The sequence below is a fragment of the Crocuta crocuta genome, unplaced genomic scaffold (assembly GCF_008692635.1).
Source record: "Crocuta crocuta isolate KB4526 unplaced genomic scaffold, BGI_CrCroc_1.0 scaffold44, whole genome shotgun sequence".
Taxonomy (NCBI): Eukaryota; Metazoa; Chordata; class Mammalia; order Carnivora; family Hyaenidae; genus Crocuta; species Crocuta crocuta.
Genome location: NW_027530179.1, coordinates 8,456,814 through 8,471,039, shown reverse-complemented (window position 1 = coordinate 8,471,039; position 14,226 = coordinate 8,456,814). Strand labels below are relative to the sequence as shown.

General features: G+C 41.2%; 1 protein-coding gene across 2 annotated transcripts in view; it reads left to right on the top strand.

Annotated features, from left to right (window-relative positions):
* Positions 1 to 14,226, top strand: part of DAAM2 (dishevelled associated activator of morphogenesis 2) — a 121,172-nt gene that overhangs the window by 98,078 nt on the left and 8,868 nt on the right. Inside the window, exons 16-20 of one of the 2 annotated variants that reach the window (XM_077765012.1) lie at positions 904 to 927; positions 1,945 to 2,051; positions 3,227 to 3,311; positions 5,106 to 5,212; positions 5,327 to 5,415. In XM_077765012.1, coding sequence (XP_077621138.1) covers positions 904 to 927; positions 1,945 to 2,051; positions 3,227 to 3,311; positions 5,106 to 5,212; positions 5,327 to 5,415 — 412 coding nt within the window. The remainder of the gene's footprint in view (positions 1 to 903; positions 928 to 1,944; positions 2,052 to 3,226; positions 3,312 to 5,105; positions 5,213 to 5,326; positions 5,416 to 14,226) is intronic. The other variant, XM_077765011.1, reaches the window with a different exon arrangement.

Sequence of the window (14,226 nt, the reverse complement as noted above, 5' to 3'; positions counted from 1 at the left end):
GAGAAGATATGGGAATTAGAACAAGCTGCGTCTGGGGCCTCCCAGTTTGGTGACTGGAAAAGAGTTGTCTCCTGTTTCTTCTCTGAACCCCTATTTCAGGGCTGGCTTCACCCAGGCTATTGTCACCTGGTGGGTCACCCAGACTTGGGGTGAATTCATAGAAGCAGAGCTAGAGAGATCTCAGAGGATGTGTGGCCCTGGTCCCTGGTGGCCTTTTTTCCCTTTCTCGTGCCCAGAGCGCATGGGCTTGTTGCGGAAGTAGGTCCAATAAGCTGTGGGGTCTTCCTTTTGTGTCTTATGCAGGTCCTGAATTAGTGACTTAAACTCCATCAGAGTCAGGAAGGAAGAACCAGGTGTGGGCCCTGCTCCCTTAGCTCCCTTAGAGATCAAAAGACAGACAAAGGGGAAGAGGCAAAATTCAGGGACACCTGCTTTCCTCTGCCTCAATGAATACAACTTTCACATGTTTCTGGCCCCTTCTGGTTGTATCTCCTCTCCTGTTTAGAAGGATGAAGTCATCCAGCAGTGGAGGAATGCTCTTGGCCCTCTGGGCAGTGTTCCAGCAGAGGAGAGGGAAGAATAGCAGCCAAAGCCTGGGGTTAGGGAGCTTGGGAGCTTGGCCTGCCCTGACTAGGGAGTGGTGGTCCCACTGGGCCCAGGGCAGGCAGGAGACCTGCTCCCCACTTTATGCTTCTGTGTGAGTGCATGTCTGCTAGAAGCACCTCCTGTCCAGGGCTACTTGCTAGTCTTCATCTCCAACCATGTCGGTCACCTTGGGATTGGGAGGACAGAGTGGATGCTGAGGGGTCCCCATGTCTCTCCTACTGTCCCTGGGTTCCTGAACCTCTTGGCTAACATTGTGCATGTTTAATTCTCTGTTGGCTGTGGCTGCTACCTGCCTAGGAGCTGATAACTAATTCTCAGCAGGTGAGTCACTCTTGGGGCTCTGGACATTCTAACTTCTAATCACTGTCCTGGGCTGATGCCCTGTACTAGCCTAAAAAGAGGGCTTGTTCATCCTACCTTCTACCTTTATTACCCATCCCTACAGGGCAACATGGGAAAGGGTTCCCAAAGAGAAAGCAGAAATGTAGGGGAGGGAAGTAATTGAAGCAGACTCCTACCAGCAGTGGAGGTGAATGTCTACTGGAGTAAGGAGAAAGCTTCCAGATATGTTGGCCCAAGACAAGACTGTCCTGTAAGACTGCACAGGCTGGGCACTGTAAAATCCCAAAGGCATAATTCATAAAGATAAAGATATGAGTGTAGGGCATGGGGCTTGGAATTATACAACATGGAGCATGCGCTTGGAGCAACCTCCCAGAATAAAAACTAATTTCCTGTCTACCTTACCAAGGGCCCAAGAGAAGGAAGGGAATCTGTTTTGGGGGGAGTCTGCCTGCTACAACCCCAATGAAGAGAATTCTTCCTCAGTTTCCTCACCTCTGAACTTGTACACATCCTCTACTCTGAGCACATGGGGCTGTGCTTAAAGTCCTCAGGAATCTAGGAACCAGCTTCTCATCATAAGCTTGGGGAAGCTGCTCATCATAAGCTTGGGGAAGCTGTCTGGGTAGGGTGGTGGAGTGGGGGTTGATTCTCTTGGGGTGCTTGGGATCATATCACATTGCCCAAAGCTGTAGGGTTCCATCATTCCCCTTCCACTGGAACAATTCCTTCTCTAGTTTGCTCAAAGAGGGCAATCTCTAAAGGGGGGAGGGGCTCTTCATTGCCCCCAACCTATTCTAACCCATGGTAAAGTCCCAGTGGGTTGGTTATTAACTACCCTTGTCTCTCTCTCCTGTCTTTTTCTTTCCCTGTTTTTCTTCCCCTCACACCAGGAGTATCTCCTCATTGGTGTAGGGGTGTCTCCCGGGGGGTGGGCAAGGTGAAGATTGGGGAACAGACATACCTCAACCTTTCTACTTGGCTTGTCCATTTCAGAAAGATCTGGGCTCCACAGAGGACATCTACCTGGCTTCTCGCAAGGTCAAAGAGTTGTCGGTCATTGACGGCCGGAGGGCACAGAACTGCATCATCCTTCTCTCTAAGTATGTGCTTGCCTAGCCTCTTCAGCCCCTGGTGGGAGGGATGAGACCCCAGGAGGCAGAGCCTTGAGAGGGCTAGAGCAAAAGCCAACAGCGGAACTAAATGCCTGGAGGACAGGGGCGCAGCAGAGGAATGGTGTGAACAGCAGTCTCTGTGCTCCCCTTGTCCCCTGCTGTCCCCTGGGAATGGTAAGGGACCACTGATCTAGAACCCTCCCATGGGAGCTCATGTTCAGCAGCAGTGTGGAGCTCTGCAGACAGGAAACTGCCCCAGTCAGGAGGTCTCTGACCAGCTTGGTCAGCGTCTGGCAGCAGAGTTGCTTTAAGCCCATGGAGGGCCCCACTAGGCTTAGGCCACAGAGCAGCATGATCTCAGCCCCCAAGCATTTCCCGTGGCTGCAGAACAAACAGGGCAGTATCTGCACTAACAGCACAGCTTCTGTGTGGGGCCTCCTGCCTGAGCCAGGGTCAGAGGGCACCACCTCCCATACTATTTTTAGCCCTGCCCCAGCCATCTCTGGGATATCCATCCCCATGTCTTCCCATAGACCCCAAGCCTCAGTTTCTCCCTCTTGGTGGTGGAGGAGAGTCCTGTATCTTCAGGGTTCCCAGTGGTGTGCATCTGGATGGATAGGGAAGGACTGTGTGTGTGTGTGTGTGTGTGTGTGTATGTGTGTAGGGGGGAGGCTTGTCCCTCACCCAGACAGCAAGATGTATGGGAACAGCTGTGTGGGAGCGAGGCGCTGTCAGAAGACTGAGAGCTCTTCTGTCTTCTGACAGTGAAGGAAGCAGGAAACAGCCCCTTTGGGCCCTGTCAATATTCCCTTCCTCCCATGGAGATGCACTAGATATTTTAGGCATAAGGAGTAGAAGGATCAGAAACCTTTTCTCCGTCTTTGTCTACACCGAAGATGGCCCTTTTCCTCCCAAACGTCCCTATCAGTTATGACAATCAAGCAAGACTCAAGTCTATACTTAGACTAAAACATCTCATTGCTGAGTTGAGAGAGTGAACCATATTAGTTTAGAGAAGGCTTTGCAAAGGTACTAAAGAGGGAGCACTATGGAATATACCCCCATGTTCACATGATGGACAGAGGGCAGGAGGAGAAGGGCTGGGGTCTGTCCTGAGCAGAGGGGCCGGGCCAGGCTACTCAAGGGGCAGGGTTTCCCCTCAGGCTGAAGCTTTCTAACGAGGAGATCCGGCAGGCCATCTTGAAGATGGATGAGCAGGAAGACCTTGCAAAGGACATGCTGGAGCAGGTGAGGCCTCTCGTGGGGAGGGGATGGGAGCTGGAACTAGGGGGCAGCTGCATCCCTACCTGAAATCCCCCAGAGAGGCCAAGACTTTTAGCTTAAGGGGAAATCAGGCTGGAGGATGGAGGAGTGGGGGAGAGGTTTATAGACACTCCCTGGACCAGCCTTTCTGAGCGGAGGTCAGGAAAGGCAGCATCTTTTCCAGGGGATTGAGGCCCTTGAAGGGAGATACGAGGTATGATCCCCCTCTGGGCCTAAGACAAAGTCAAAGTGACCCATAGTCATGTCTTCCCCAAATCTCTTCCACCTCAATTTATTGGGTCCTTCAAAAGAAACCTAGAAAGCATCAAACAAAACCACCATCGGTTGGATCTCTTTAGAATGAAGAATTCTGTTCATCAAAAGGCACCATTGCTAGGAGGAAAAGATACCCAGACCTTAGAAGACATTTGCTTTATGTGCAACTAGCAAAAATATCATATTCAGAATAAAGAACTCTACCAGATCACTGAGAAAGTGACAAGCAGCTCCACTTGAAAATGAGCAGAAGACTTGAACAGGTCCTTCAGTGAAAGAGAATTTCCAAGTGGCTCAACACTTGTAGGCATCCGAGAAATACAGTAAGCCGTAACAAGGCAGCACCACATGCCCCCACTGGAATAGCTAAAATCAAAAAGACTGACAATGCCAAGTGTTGGCAAGGGTGCGAAGCAACTTTTGGAATTATCCTTGGGTACAAAAATTTGGGGAACAATTTGGCAGTCCATGGAAAGGCTGTAAATCTATCCTACTGCCCAGCAATTCCATGGCTAGATGTAGAGAACTGAGTGCAAACATTGACTGTAAGAGATAGCCGGGAGAATTCTTATAACAGTTTCATTCATGAAACCCCCAAACTGTCTACAATCTTATAACAGTTTCATTCATGAAACCCCCAAACTGTCTACAATCTGTCCATCAATGAGAAATTACATTTATAATTTCTTTACATAATTACTACATATAATATACTGTGGTATATTCCTATATATAATTACTATATATATTATAGTATATATTACATACAATTATTATATATATTGTATTATGTATTATATATATAATTAATATATATAATTCCTATATATAATTACTACATATAATATACAGTGGTATATTCCTACAATAGAATACTGTTCAGCCCATATAAAAAACAAACTACCAATACTTATAGCATGAATGAGTCTCAGACATCGTGTTGTGCGAAAGAAGCCAGGCACCAAAGAAAACACACAGCATGAGTCCATTTATATGAAGTTCAAGAATAGACCAATGTAATCTAAGGTGATAGAATTCAGTTGAGAGGCTATAAGGTGGAGGTGTGGCTTATTGAACTGTTACAAGAGAACTTTCTGGGGGATGGAAATCTTCTGTATCTTAACCTGCATGGGAGTTCAGTGGGTGGCTTTGTCAAAATTCATTGAATGGCACATTTAAGATAGAGGCATTTTATGTAAATTATACCTCAATAAACTTGGGTTTAAAAGAAAAAAATCACTGAGCTATGCACTTAAGGACAATGTACTTTAGTATATATAAATTACATCTCAGTTTTAAAAAGTGAAAAAAGAAAAGTCTAGAGCTGGGTGTCCTGTGGTCCCCTTTGGGCAGATGAAGCATAAACCCACCACATGAGGATGCATCTCTCTTTTAAGGACCCCTCCCCTCCTTGAGCCTGGGCAGTGTATGGGCATCCATGCATTGTACCCTCATATCAGCTTCTCAGCAGTTTCCTGTGTAACCTCCATCTGTTCTTTGCAGCTCCTCAAGTTCATCCCAGAGAAGAGCGACATTGACCTCCTTGAGGAGCACAAGCATGAGATTGAGCGGATGGCCCGGGCTGACCGCTTCCTCTATGAAATGAGCAGGTCAGGGCAGTGAACATTGAGAAGGGGCTAGGGGTGCACAGGCAAAAGAGGGTCTGGATCTAGCTCCTGGAGCTGAAGGGGGCTGCTTCACAATGTAGCTCACCCCATCCACAGGATTGACCACTACCAGCAGCGCCTACAGGCCCTATTCTTCAAAAAGAAGTTCCAGGAGCGTCTGGCTGAGGCCAAGCCCAAAGTGGAAGGTAAGTTTGAGGGTGTGGTGAGGCTTAGAGTGGAGAGGCATCTGGGAGGGCCAAACTTCTCATTCTCAATCTGCCCCTTTTCCCCACCAAAAAAAAAAAAAAGCCACTGACAAAATTTAAAACTATGGCTATTGTAAATATATATACTTGTTTATATTAGCACATGTGCCAGACATGTGACACATTTCCTATGCCTCAGCCTGTAAACTCTCCAAGGTGAGGGATCTGTTGTCATCTGCCCCAGCTGGGCCCAAAATGCTGAACAGATGATGATAGCAAGCACCTAGGACTGGGCTTGGCATGTGTTGAGCTCATCAAATTTTACCCTCCTCTAGAGCTACTAAGTTGATAGAAGACCTCTGGCACATTGTTTTAAGTGTGACCTGTTCAGAAAGGTAGGAAATTGGTAGGGTAGCCCCTGGAGGCATCTGGTTTTCTGGGTTAGGGAATCCCCCCTACACAGGCCTTTTCCAGATGGGCACTTTGTAATTCAGTGAGAACCATGTAGCAAGCACTGCATGAAACATTCCATGTGGATGGCTTCATTGGTCCTCACAACATTGCTACGGGTGCATCCATTCTCTCATGTCTAAAATGGGGACATGCTGCCTGAGGCTATGTTACCAGTGAGTGGTGGAGACAGGATTGGAACACAGATGTTCTTCAGAATTCATCTCTCACTCTAGTTGGGTAGTACTTCACAGATGGTGGCAGAGGATGAGAGGGCAGGGAGTTGGGGGAAAAAGGCAAGATGGTCCATGCAGACTCACCAGGGGAGGACAGGGCAGCAGAGGAGAATAGGAGAGCCTGAGTCCAGGATGCTGAGGGGAACGGCTGGGGCAGAGCAGAGCAGGGGCCCCCTCTGCTGGATGCCAGGGCTGGCAAGCATTCCCTGGGATTGCGGAGTCCAGAGAATGACCTTTCCTGGAGCTGCTTCAGGGATGTTTGGGGGTGGGGGTAGGTGGGTGTGACAGAGCTAGAGGCATACACCTTCTGCAGTCTGCCCCCCACCATACACACACGTGTGCATTCACACAAGGGAACTGCAGGCTGGCTGTCATCATAAATGATCATTTGAGGGAGAAGGATTGAGATCACTAGTGATCCGGTAGGTCTAAGGTCTGGCAGTCCCTTCTGCCCTGATGATGAGCAACTCCTTACCTTCAAAAAGACTGCCTTCTTTGTCCTGCTGCAGACTGCCTTTGGGGCATGAGGCACAGATAAGGAAATCAGTCCAAGACATGTGCTCAACGCTTTGTGTGTCTTGGGTCAGTGGAGCAAATGTGAGCAATTGCTGTTTGGAACCAGAGTAACTTAGCCATTGGGTAGGGTTCATCTCAGATAATCTCAGAGCCCACTCTTAAGAGTTAGTCACTGAATGCTCAGGAGAGTCTCCCTTTAATATCCAGCTAAGCAGAGTAAGACATATTTTGGATGGCAAAACCTGCTGGCCAATGTAATAATTGCTCAGCTATAGCAATGGCTGCTATTCTAGAATGGTCTGGAAGTCTTCCCTGAAAGTTGAGAAGAGGTGGCTGAAGTTGTAGCTTACAAAATCAGGTCAGGGGGTTCACTAGGAGTGGGGACAAAAGGATTGTGCGGGAGGTGGGATTCATATTTTTCCTTGCAGTTCTAGGAATTATTCCTGGAAAAACTAAGATTTGGCCAATCCCAGCTGGTGATGAGCTATTGACATCCTACCCACCACTTCCCAACGGGGCCTCTGGGTCAATTTGCCAAAAGCCAATTCACCAAACTTGATAGATTTACCAATTCTTCTATGAATATATTCATGAAACATTTTCTTGAATATATTCTTGTGAATATGTTCGCTGCTGAATATACCAAATTTACCACTTCTTATTGTGAATACATTTACTGAATATAGTCAAGATGGATATGGTTTCAAATGTAAACATTCTTATGAATATATTCACGAATATATTATTCTTATGAATATATCTAAAATGTCTGCATTGCAATGGGACTTTCCTCATTTATGCTGATTTTCTTTGAACTCTTGTCAATTTGTTTTGCCAACATTTTAGCATTTTTAGAATTCCTTTGCAAATTTCTCAAATAGCATATCAACCCTAGAAAAACTATCCCAACCAATATAAATTGCCAAAAACTTTTATTAGTTTTCTAAAGTAAACTTTTCATTCAAATATGGATACAGAAAAGTACACAAATCCTGAGTCCAACTTGATGCATTATCATAAAGTGAACTCACCTGTGAAGTCAACATCCATGTTGAGAAATGGAATGTTGCCTGCCCCAAACAGCCCTTCCTCATGCTGCCCTCTCAGACAGTACCCCCTGCAGTTGTTATTCTGTCTTCTCTAAAGGCTATGTCTTTCTTGAACTTTATATGGATGGTATAATATAATAATTTTATGCTGGTGTCTTTTGCTCAGCATTATGGTTGTAAGTTACCCTATTATTACATGTAGCAGTGAGTTATTCATTTTCAGTGCTGCATTTTATTCCACTGTTATGAACACCATAATTTATTTAACCTATTTGTTAAGAATTAAAAATCTATTTGTTAAGAATTAAAAATCTATTTGTTAAGAATTAAAAAAACAACTAGAACCCACTCTAATACCCATCAAGAGTAATACTGCTATTAGGTCATAAAATATGAACATGTTCAAAGGTAGAAGCTACTGACAAACCTTATTATTCACTTTAATAGCTTGGGTTTTTTTTCAATTTAAAGTTATACTTTTGTTGCTAATTTCATTATGTGTACATAAAAGTATAGTTAACACACAATGTTACATTAGTTTCATATGTACAATATAGAAATTGGACAAGTTTGTATGTTATGCTATGCTTAGCAGAAGTGTAGCTGTGCAGTGCCATTATAATTCCATTGGCTATATTCCCTATGCTGTACATTTTATCTTCATGACTTATGCCATTACAGGAAGCTCATGTCTACCACTTCCCTTCACCCACTTTGCCTAACCCCTTACCCTTCTCCCTTCTGGCAGTGATCAGTTTGTTCTCTGTATTTATGGGTCTGTGTCTAGTTTTTGTTTTATTTTTTAGATTCTGTACATAAGTAAAATATGGTATTTGTCTGTCTCTAACTTATTTCACTTAGTATAATAGCTCTAGGTCCATTCTTACTGTCACAAATTCTAAGATCTCATTCTTTTTCTTTATGGTTGAGTAATATTCCATTGTGTGTATCTTCTTTTTTGGTTGGTGTTTTGAGAATTGTCCTCCAGCTTTATTGAGGTATGATTAACAAAAATTGTATATGTTTAAGGTGTACAAGTGTATATACTTAAGATTCACAATTGTATATATTTTCATTTTTTAAATTGCAGTAAAATTAACATACAGTATTATATTAAGTTTTAGGTGTACAATATAGGAACTCAGTAATTCTATACATTATTCAGTGCTCATTATAATAAATGTACTCTTAATCCCTTCACCTATTTCACCATTCCCCCCACTCCTGGCAACCACCTGTTTGTTCTTTATATTTAAGAGGGTTTTTTGTTCTTTTTTCCTTTGTTGCATGGTACAGCAGGTGAACAGACATATATATCAATGGAACAGAATAGAGAGCCCAGAAATAAACCTACACTTACATGGTCAATTAATCTGCACTAGGAGGGCAACAATGGGGAAAAGATAATCTCTTCATCAAATGGTACTGGGAAAAATGGACAGCTATATACAAAAGAATGAAACTTAACCACTTTCTTACACCATACAAAAAAATAAAATGTATTAAAGACTTAAATGTTAAACTTGACACCATAAAAGTTCTAGAAGAAAAGCTAGGCAGTAATGTCTTTGACATCAGTCTTAGCAACATTTTTCTACATAGGTCTCCTTTGGCAAGGGGAATAAAAGCAAAATTCAACCTTGACTACACCAAAATAAAAAGCTTTTGCACAACCCTATCTTCTTTATCCATTCATCCATCAGTGGAAACTTAGGTTGTTTCCATATCTTGGCTATTGTAAATAATGCTGCAGTAAACATAGGGATGCAGATATCTTTTTGAATTTGTGTTTTCATTTTCTTTGGGTAAATACACAGCAGTGGAATTATTGGATCATGTAGTGTTTCTATTTTTAGTTTTTGAAGGACCTCCATACTGTTTTCCACAGTGGATACACCAATTTCTATTCCTACCAACAGTGCACAAGAGCTCTTTTTTCCAGTTCCTCAACAACACTTGCTATCTCTTGTGTTTTTGATCTAGCCACTCTGACAGGTGTAAGCTTATCCCTCACTGTGGTTTTGATTTGCTTTTCCCTGATGATCAGTGATGTTGAGCATCTTTTCATGTGTCTGTTGGCTATCTGTGTCTTCTTTGGAAAAATGTCTAGTCAGCTCCTCTGCCCATTTTTAAATTGGATTGTTTAGGCTTTATTGGTGTTGAGTTATATAAGTTCTTTATATATTTTGGATATTAACCCCTTATCAGATCTGTCTTTGCAAACATCTTCTCCCATTCAGTAGGTTGCCCTGTTGTTTTATTGATTTCTTTTGCTGTGCAAAAGCTTTTCCTTTTGGTGTTGTCCCAGTAGTTTATTTTTGCTTTTGTTCCCCTAGCCCAAGGAGACATATCTAGAAAAATGTTGCTCAATGTCAGAGAGATTACTGCCCACATTTTCTTCTAGGAGTTTTATGGTTTCAGGTCTCATATTTAGGTCTTTAATCCATTTTGAGTTTATTTTTGTGTATGGTGTAAGAAAGTCATTCAGCATCTTCAGAACCATTTATTGAAGGACCTTTCTTGTCCCCATTGTAAATTCCTGCCTCCTTTGTCATTGATTAATTGACCATATAATTGTGGGTTTATTTCTGGGCTCTCTACACTATTCTGTTAATCTATGTGCCAGTACCATTACTGTTTTGATTACTACAGTTTTATAGTGTATCTTGAAATCTGGGGTTCTGATACTTTCATCTGTGTTCTTCTTTCTCAAGATTGTTTTGGCTATTTGAGGTCTTTTGTGGTTCCATACAAAATTTTAGTGTTATTTGTTCTCGTTCTGTGAAAAATGCTGTTGGAGGAACTTGACGGAGGAACAAGGGGGAGAAGAAGGGGGGAAATGGTGGGGGAAAGGGAGAGAGGCAAACCATGAGAGACTCTTGAATGCTGACAAAAACTGAGGACTGATGGATGTGGGGGGAGGGGGGATGGGCATGGAGGAGGACACTTGTGGGGATGAGCACTGAGTGTTATGTGGAAACTAATTTGACAATAAACTATTAAAAAAAAGAAAAAAAAAAAAAAGAAAAATGCTGTTGGTATTTTCACAGGGATTGCACTGAATCTGTATATTACTTTGGGTAGAATGGAGATTTTAATATCCTTCCAATCCTTGAGTGTGGAATATCTTCCCATTGATTTTATTTTCAATTTCTTTCATCAGTATTTTATAGTTCTCAGAGTTTAATAAGTGTGTTCCTGGATTTTATTTTGGTACAGTTATAAATGGTTGCTTTATTATTAGTGCTTCATTATTAGCATATAGAAAAGCAACCAACCTCTGTGTGTTAATTTTGTATCCTGCTACTTTACTGAATTCATTTACTCTAATAGAATTTTATTGGAATCTTTAGGGTTTCTCTGTGTTGTCATGTCATCTGCAAGTAGTGACAGTTTAACTTATTTGTATACCTCTTCTTTCTTGTCTGATTGCAGTGACTAGAACTTTAACTACTATGTTGAATAAAAGTGGTGCGAGTGGACATCCTTGTCTGTTCCTGATCTTAAAAGAAACACTTTGCTTTTCACCATTAAGTATGATTACAGTTGTGGGTTTTTCATATATGATCTTTATTGTATTCAGGCATGTTCCCTCTAAACCTACTTTGTTGAAAGTTTAACCAAAACAGATGTTGAATTTCGTCAATTTTTTCTGCATCTGTTGAAATGGTCCTTTGATTTTTATCCTTTCTCTTGCTGATGTGAGGTGTCAATGTTGATTTGCAAATATTGAGCCATCCTTGCATCCCTGAAATGAATCCCACTTGATTGTGAATGATTTCTTTAATGTTATTGTTAGCAGTCCATCCCCTTAACCACTCGGCCACCTCATCCCACTTTAATGTTATTGTTAAATGCAATTTGCTAATAATTTGTTGAGAAATTTTGCATCTGTTGTTCATCAGGGAGATTGGCCTGTATGTATTGGGTTGTTTTTGTTGTGTAGTGTTTTTGGCTTTGGTATCAGAGTAATGCTGTCTTCATAGAATGCATTTGGAAGCTTTTCTCCCTCGTCTGTTTTTTGAAATATCTTGAAAATGGGTATTAACCCTTCTTTAAATGGTTAGAATTCACCTGTGAATCTATCTGCTCCTCGGCTTTTGTTGAGTTTTTGGATTATTTATTTATTCAGTTTTGTTATTAGTAGTTGATCTGTATTTTCTATTTTTCTGATTTAATTTTGGAAGATTGTATGTTTCTAGGTATATTATCCATTTATTTTAAGTTGTCCATTTTTGTTGGCACATAGTTTTTCATAGTAGTTTCATATTCCTTTGTATTTCTATAGTGTCTATTGTTGCTTCTCTTTCATTTCTGATTCAGTTTTGTCCTCTTTTCCCCCCCCTAATGAATATGGCTAAAGGCTTATCACTTTTGTCTGTCTTTTCAAAGAACCAGCTCTTGGTTTCATTGATCTTTTTCATTGTTTCTTTTGGCTCAATTTCATTTACTTCTACCCCTTAATTCCTTCCTTCTACTCACCTTTGGCTTTTCCCCCCCTAGTTCCTTTAGGTATAAGGTTAGATTGAGATGTTTATTTCTTGAGGTAGACCTGTATTGCTATAAATTTCCCTCCTTAGGCTGCTTTTGCTGAGTCCCAAAGATTTTGGATGATTGTGTTTTCATTTTTACTTGTCTACATGTATTTTTTTTAATGTCATCTCATTTTCTATTGATCTACTAGCTGTTTAGTACATATTGTTAGCCTCCACAGATTTATGGTTTTTTAAGTTTTTTTCTTGTGATTGATTTCTAGTTTCATACCACTGTGTTCAGAAAAGATGCATGGTATTATTTCAACCTTCTTGAATTTATTGAGACTGTTTTGTGCCTAACACGTGATCTTTCCTGGAGAATCTTCCATCTGCACTTGTAAAGTGTATTTTGTTGTTGTTTTTGGATGGAATGTTCTGTATATATCTGTCAATGTGTCGATTTCCTTTTTTTTTTTAATGTTTTTATTTATTTCTAGGAGAGAGAGAGAGACAGCGTGAGCAGGGGAGGGTCAGAGAGAGAGGGAGTCACAGACTGAAACAGGCTCCAGGCTCTGAGCTGGCAGTCAGCACAGAGCCCGACGCGGGGCTCGAACCCACGAACCGCGAGATCATGACCTAAGCGAAAGTCGGACGCTTAACCGACTAAGCCACCCAGGCGCCCCTGTCTATTTCCTTTTTGATTTTCTGCCTCGGTTACCTATCCATTGATATAAGTGGGGTGTTAAAGTCCCTTGCTATTATTGTATTCCTGTCATTTTCTCCCCTTATGTGTTTTGATATTTGCTTTGTATACTTGGGTGCTCTAATGTTTGGTACGTAGATATTTATAATTGTTATATCATCTTCTTGGATTGATCTCTTTATCATTATGTAATGCCCTGGTCTCTAGTCTTTGTTTTAAAGTCATTTTGTCTAAGTATTGCTACCCTGGGTTTTTTTCTTTTTATTTGCATGGACAATCTTTTTTTTAATCTTTTCACTTTTAGTATGTAAATGTGTTAAGGTCTGAAGCAAATCTCTTATAAGTAGTATATAAGGTCTGAAGCAAATCTCTTATAGGTAGTATATAGAGGAGTCTTTTTTTTTTTAATCCATCATGCCACTCTGTGTCTTTTGATTGGAGCATTTAGACCATTAGCATTTAAAGTAATTATTGATAGGTACGTGCTTATTGCCATTTTAATTCATTGTTTTCTGATTGTTTTGTAGTTTTTCTCTGTTCCTTTCTTCTTCTCTTGCTCTCTTTCCTTGTGATTGGTGACTTTTTTTTTTTTTTTTACTGTTATGCTTGGCTTTATTTTTTGTTATCAATTAAAGGTTTTGGGTTTATAGTTACTATAAGGTTCATATGTAACATCCTAAGTATATGGCTGTCTATATTAAGTTAATGGTCACTTAAGTTTAAACACATTCTAAAAATACTTTTTTACTCCCCCTTCCACATTTTATGTATATGGTGTCATATTTTTACATCTTTTATTAATTTTACTTCTAATTATTAATTTTACTTCTAATTAAAGCCTTTCTTTTCTACTTAAAGTAGTCCCTTTAACATTTCTTGTAAGAATGGTTTAGTGGTGACAAAGTCTTAACTTTTGTTTGCCTGGGAAACTCCTATCTCTCCCACAATCCTGAAAGATGGCCTTGCTGGATAAAATATTCTTGGTTGTAGATTTTTTCCTTTCAGCACTTTGAATATATCCTGCCATTATCTTCTGGCCTGCAAAGTTGCTGCTGAAAAATTAGCTGACAGTCTTATGGGGGCGTTCCCATGTGTGTAACTTTCCTTCTTTCTTGCTGCTTTTAAAATTCTCTATCTTTAATCTTTGACATTTTAGTTATTATATGTTATGGTGTAGACCTCCTTGGGTTCATTTCACTTGGAATTCTCTGTGCTTCCTAAACCTGGATGTCTGTTTCTTTCCAATTATTATTTCTTCAAGTAGGTTTTTTGCCTCTTTTTTCTTTTTCTGGGACCCCTATAATGTGAATGTTTGTTCACTTTATGCTATCCAAAAGATCCCTTAACCTGTGCTCATTTGAAACCATTTTGTTTGTGCTGTT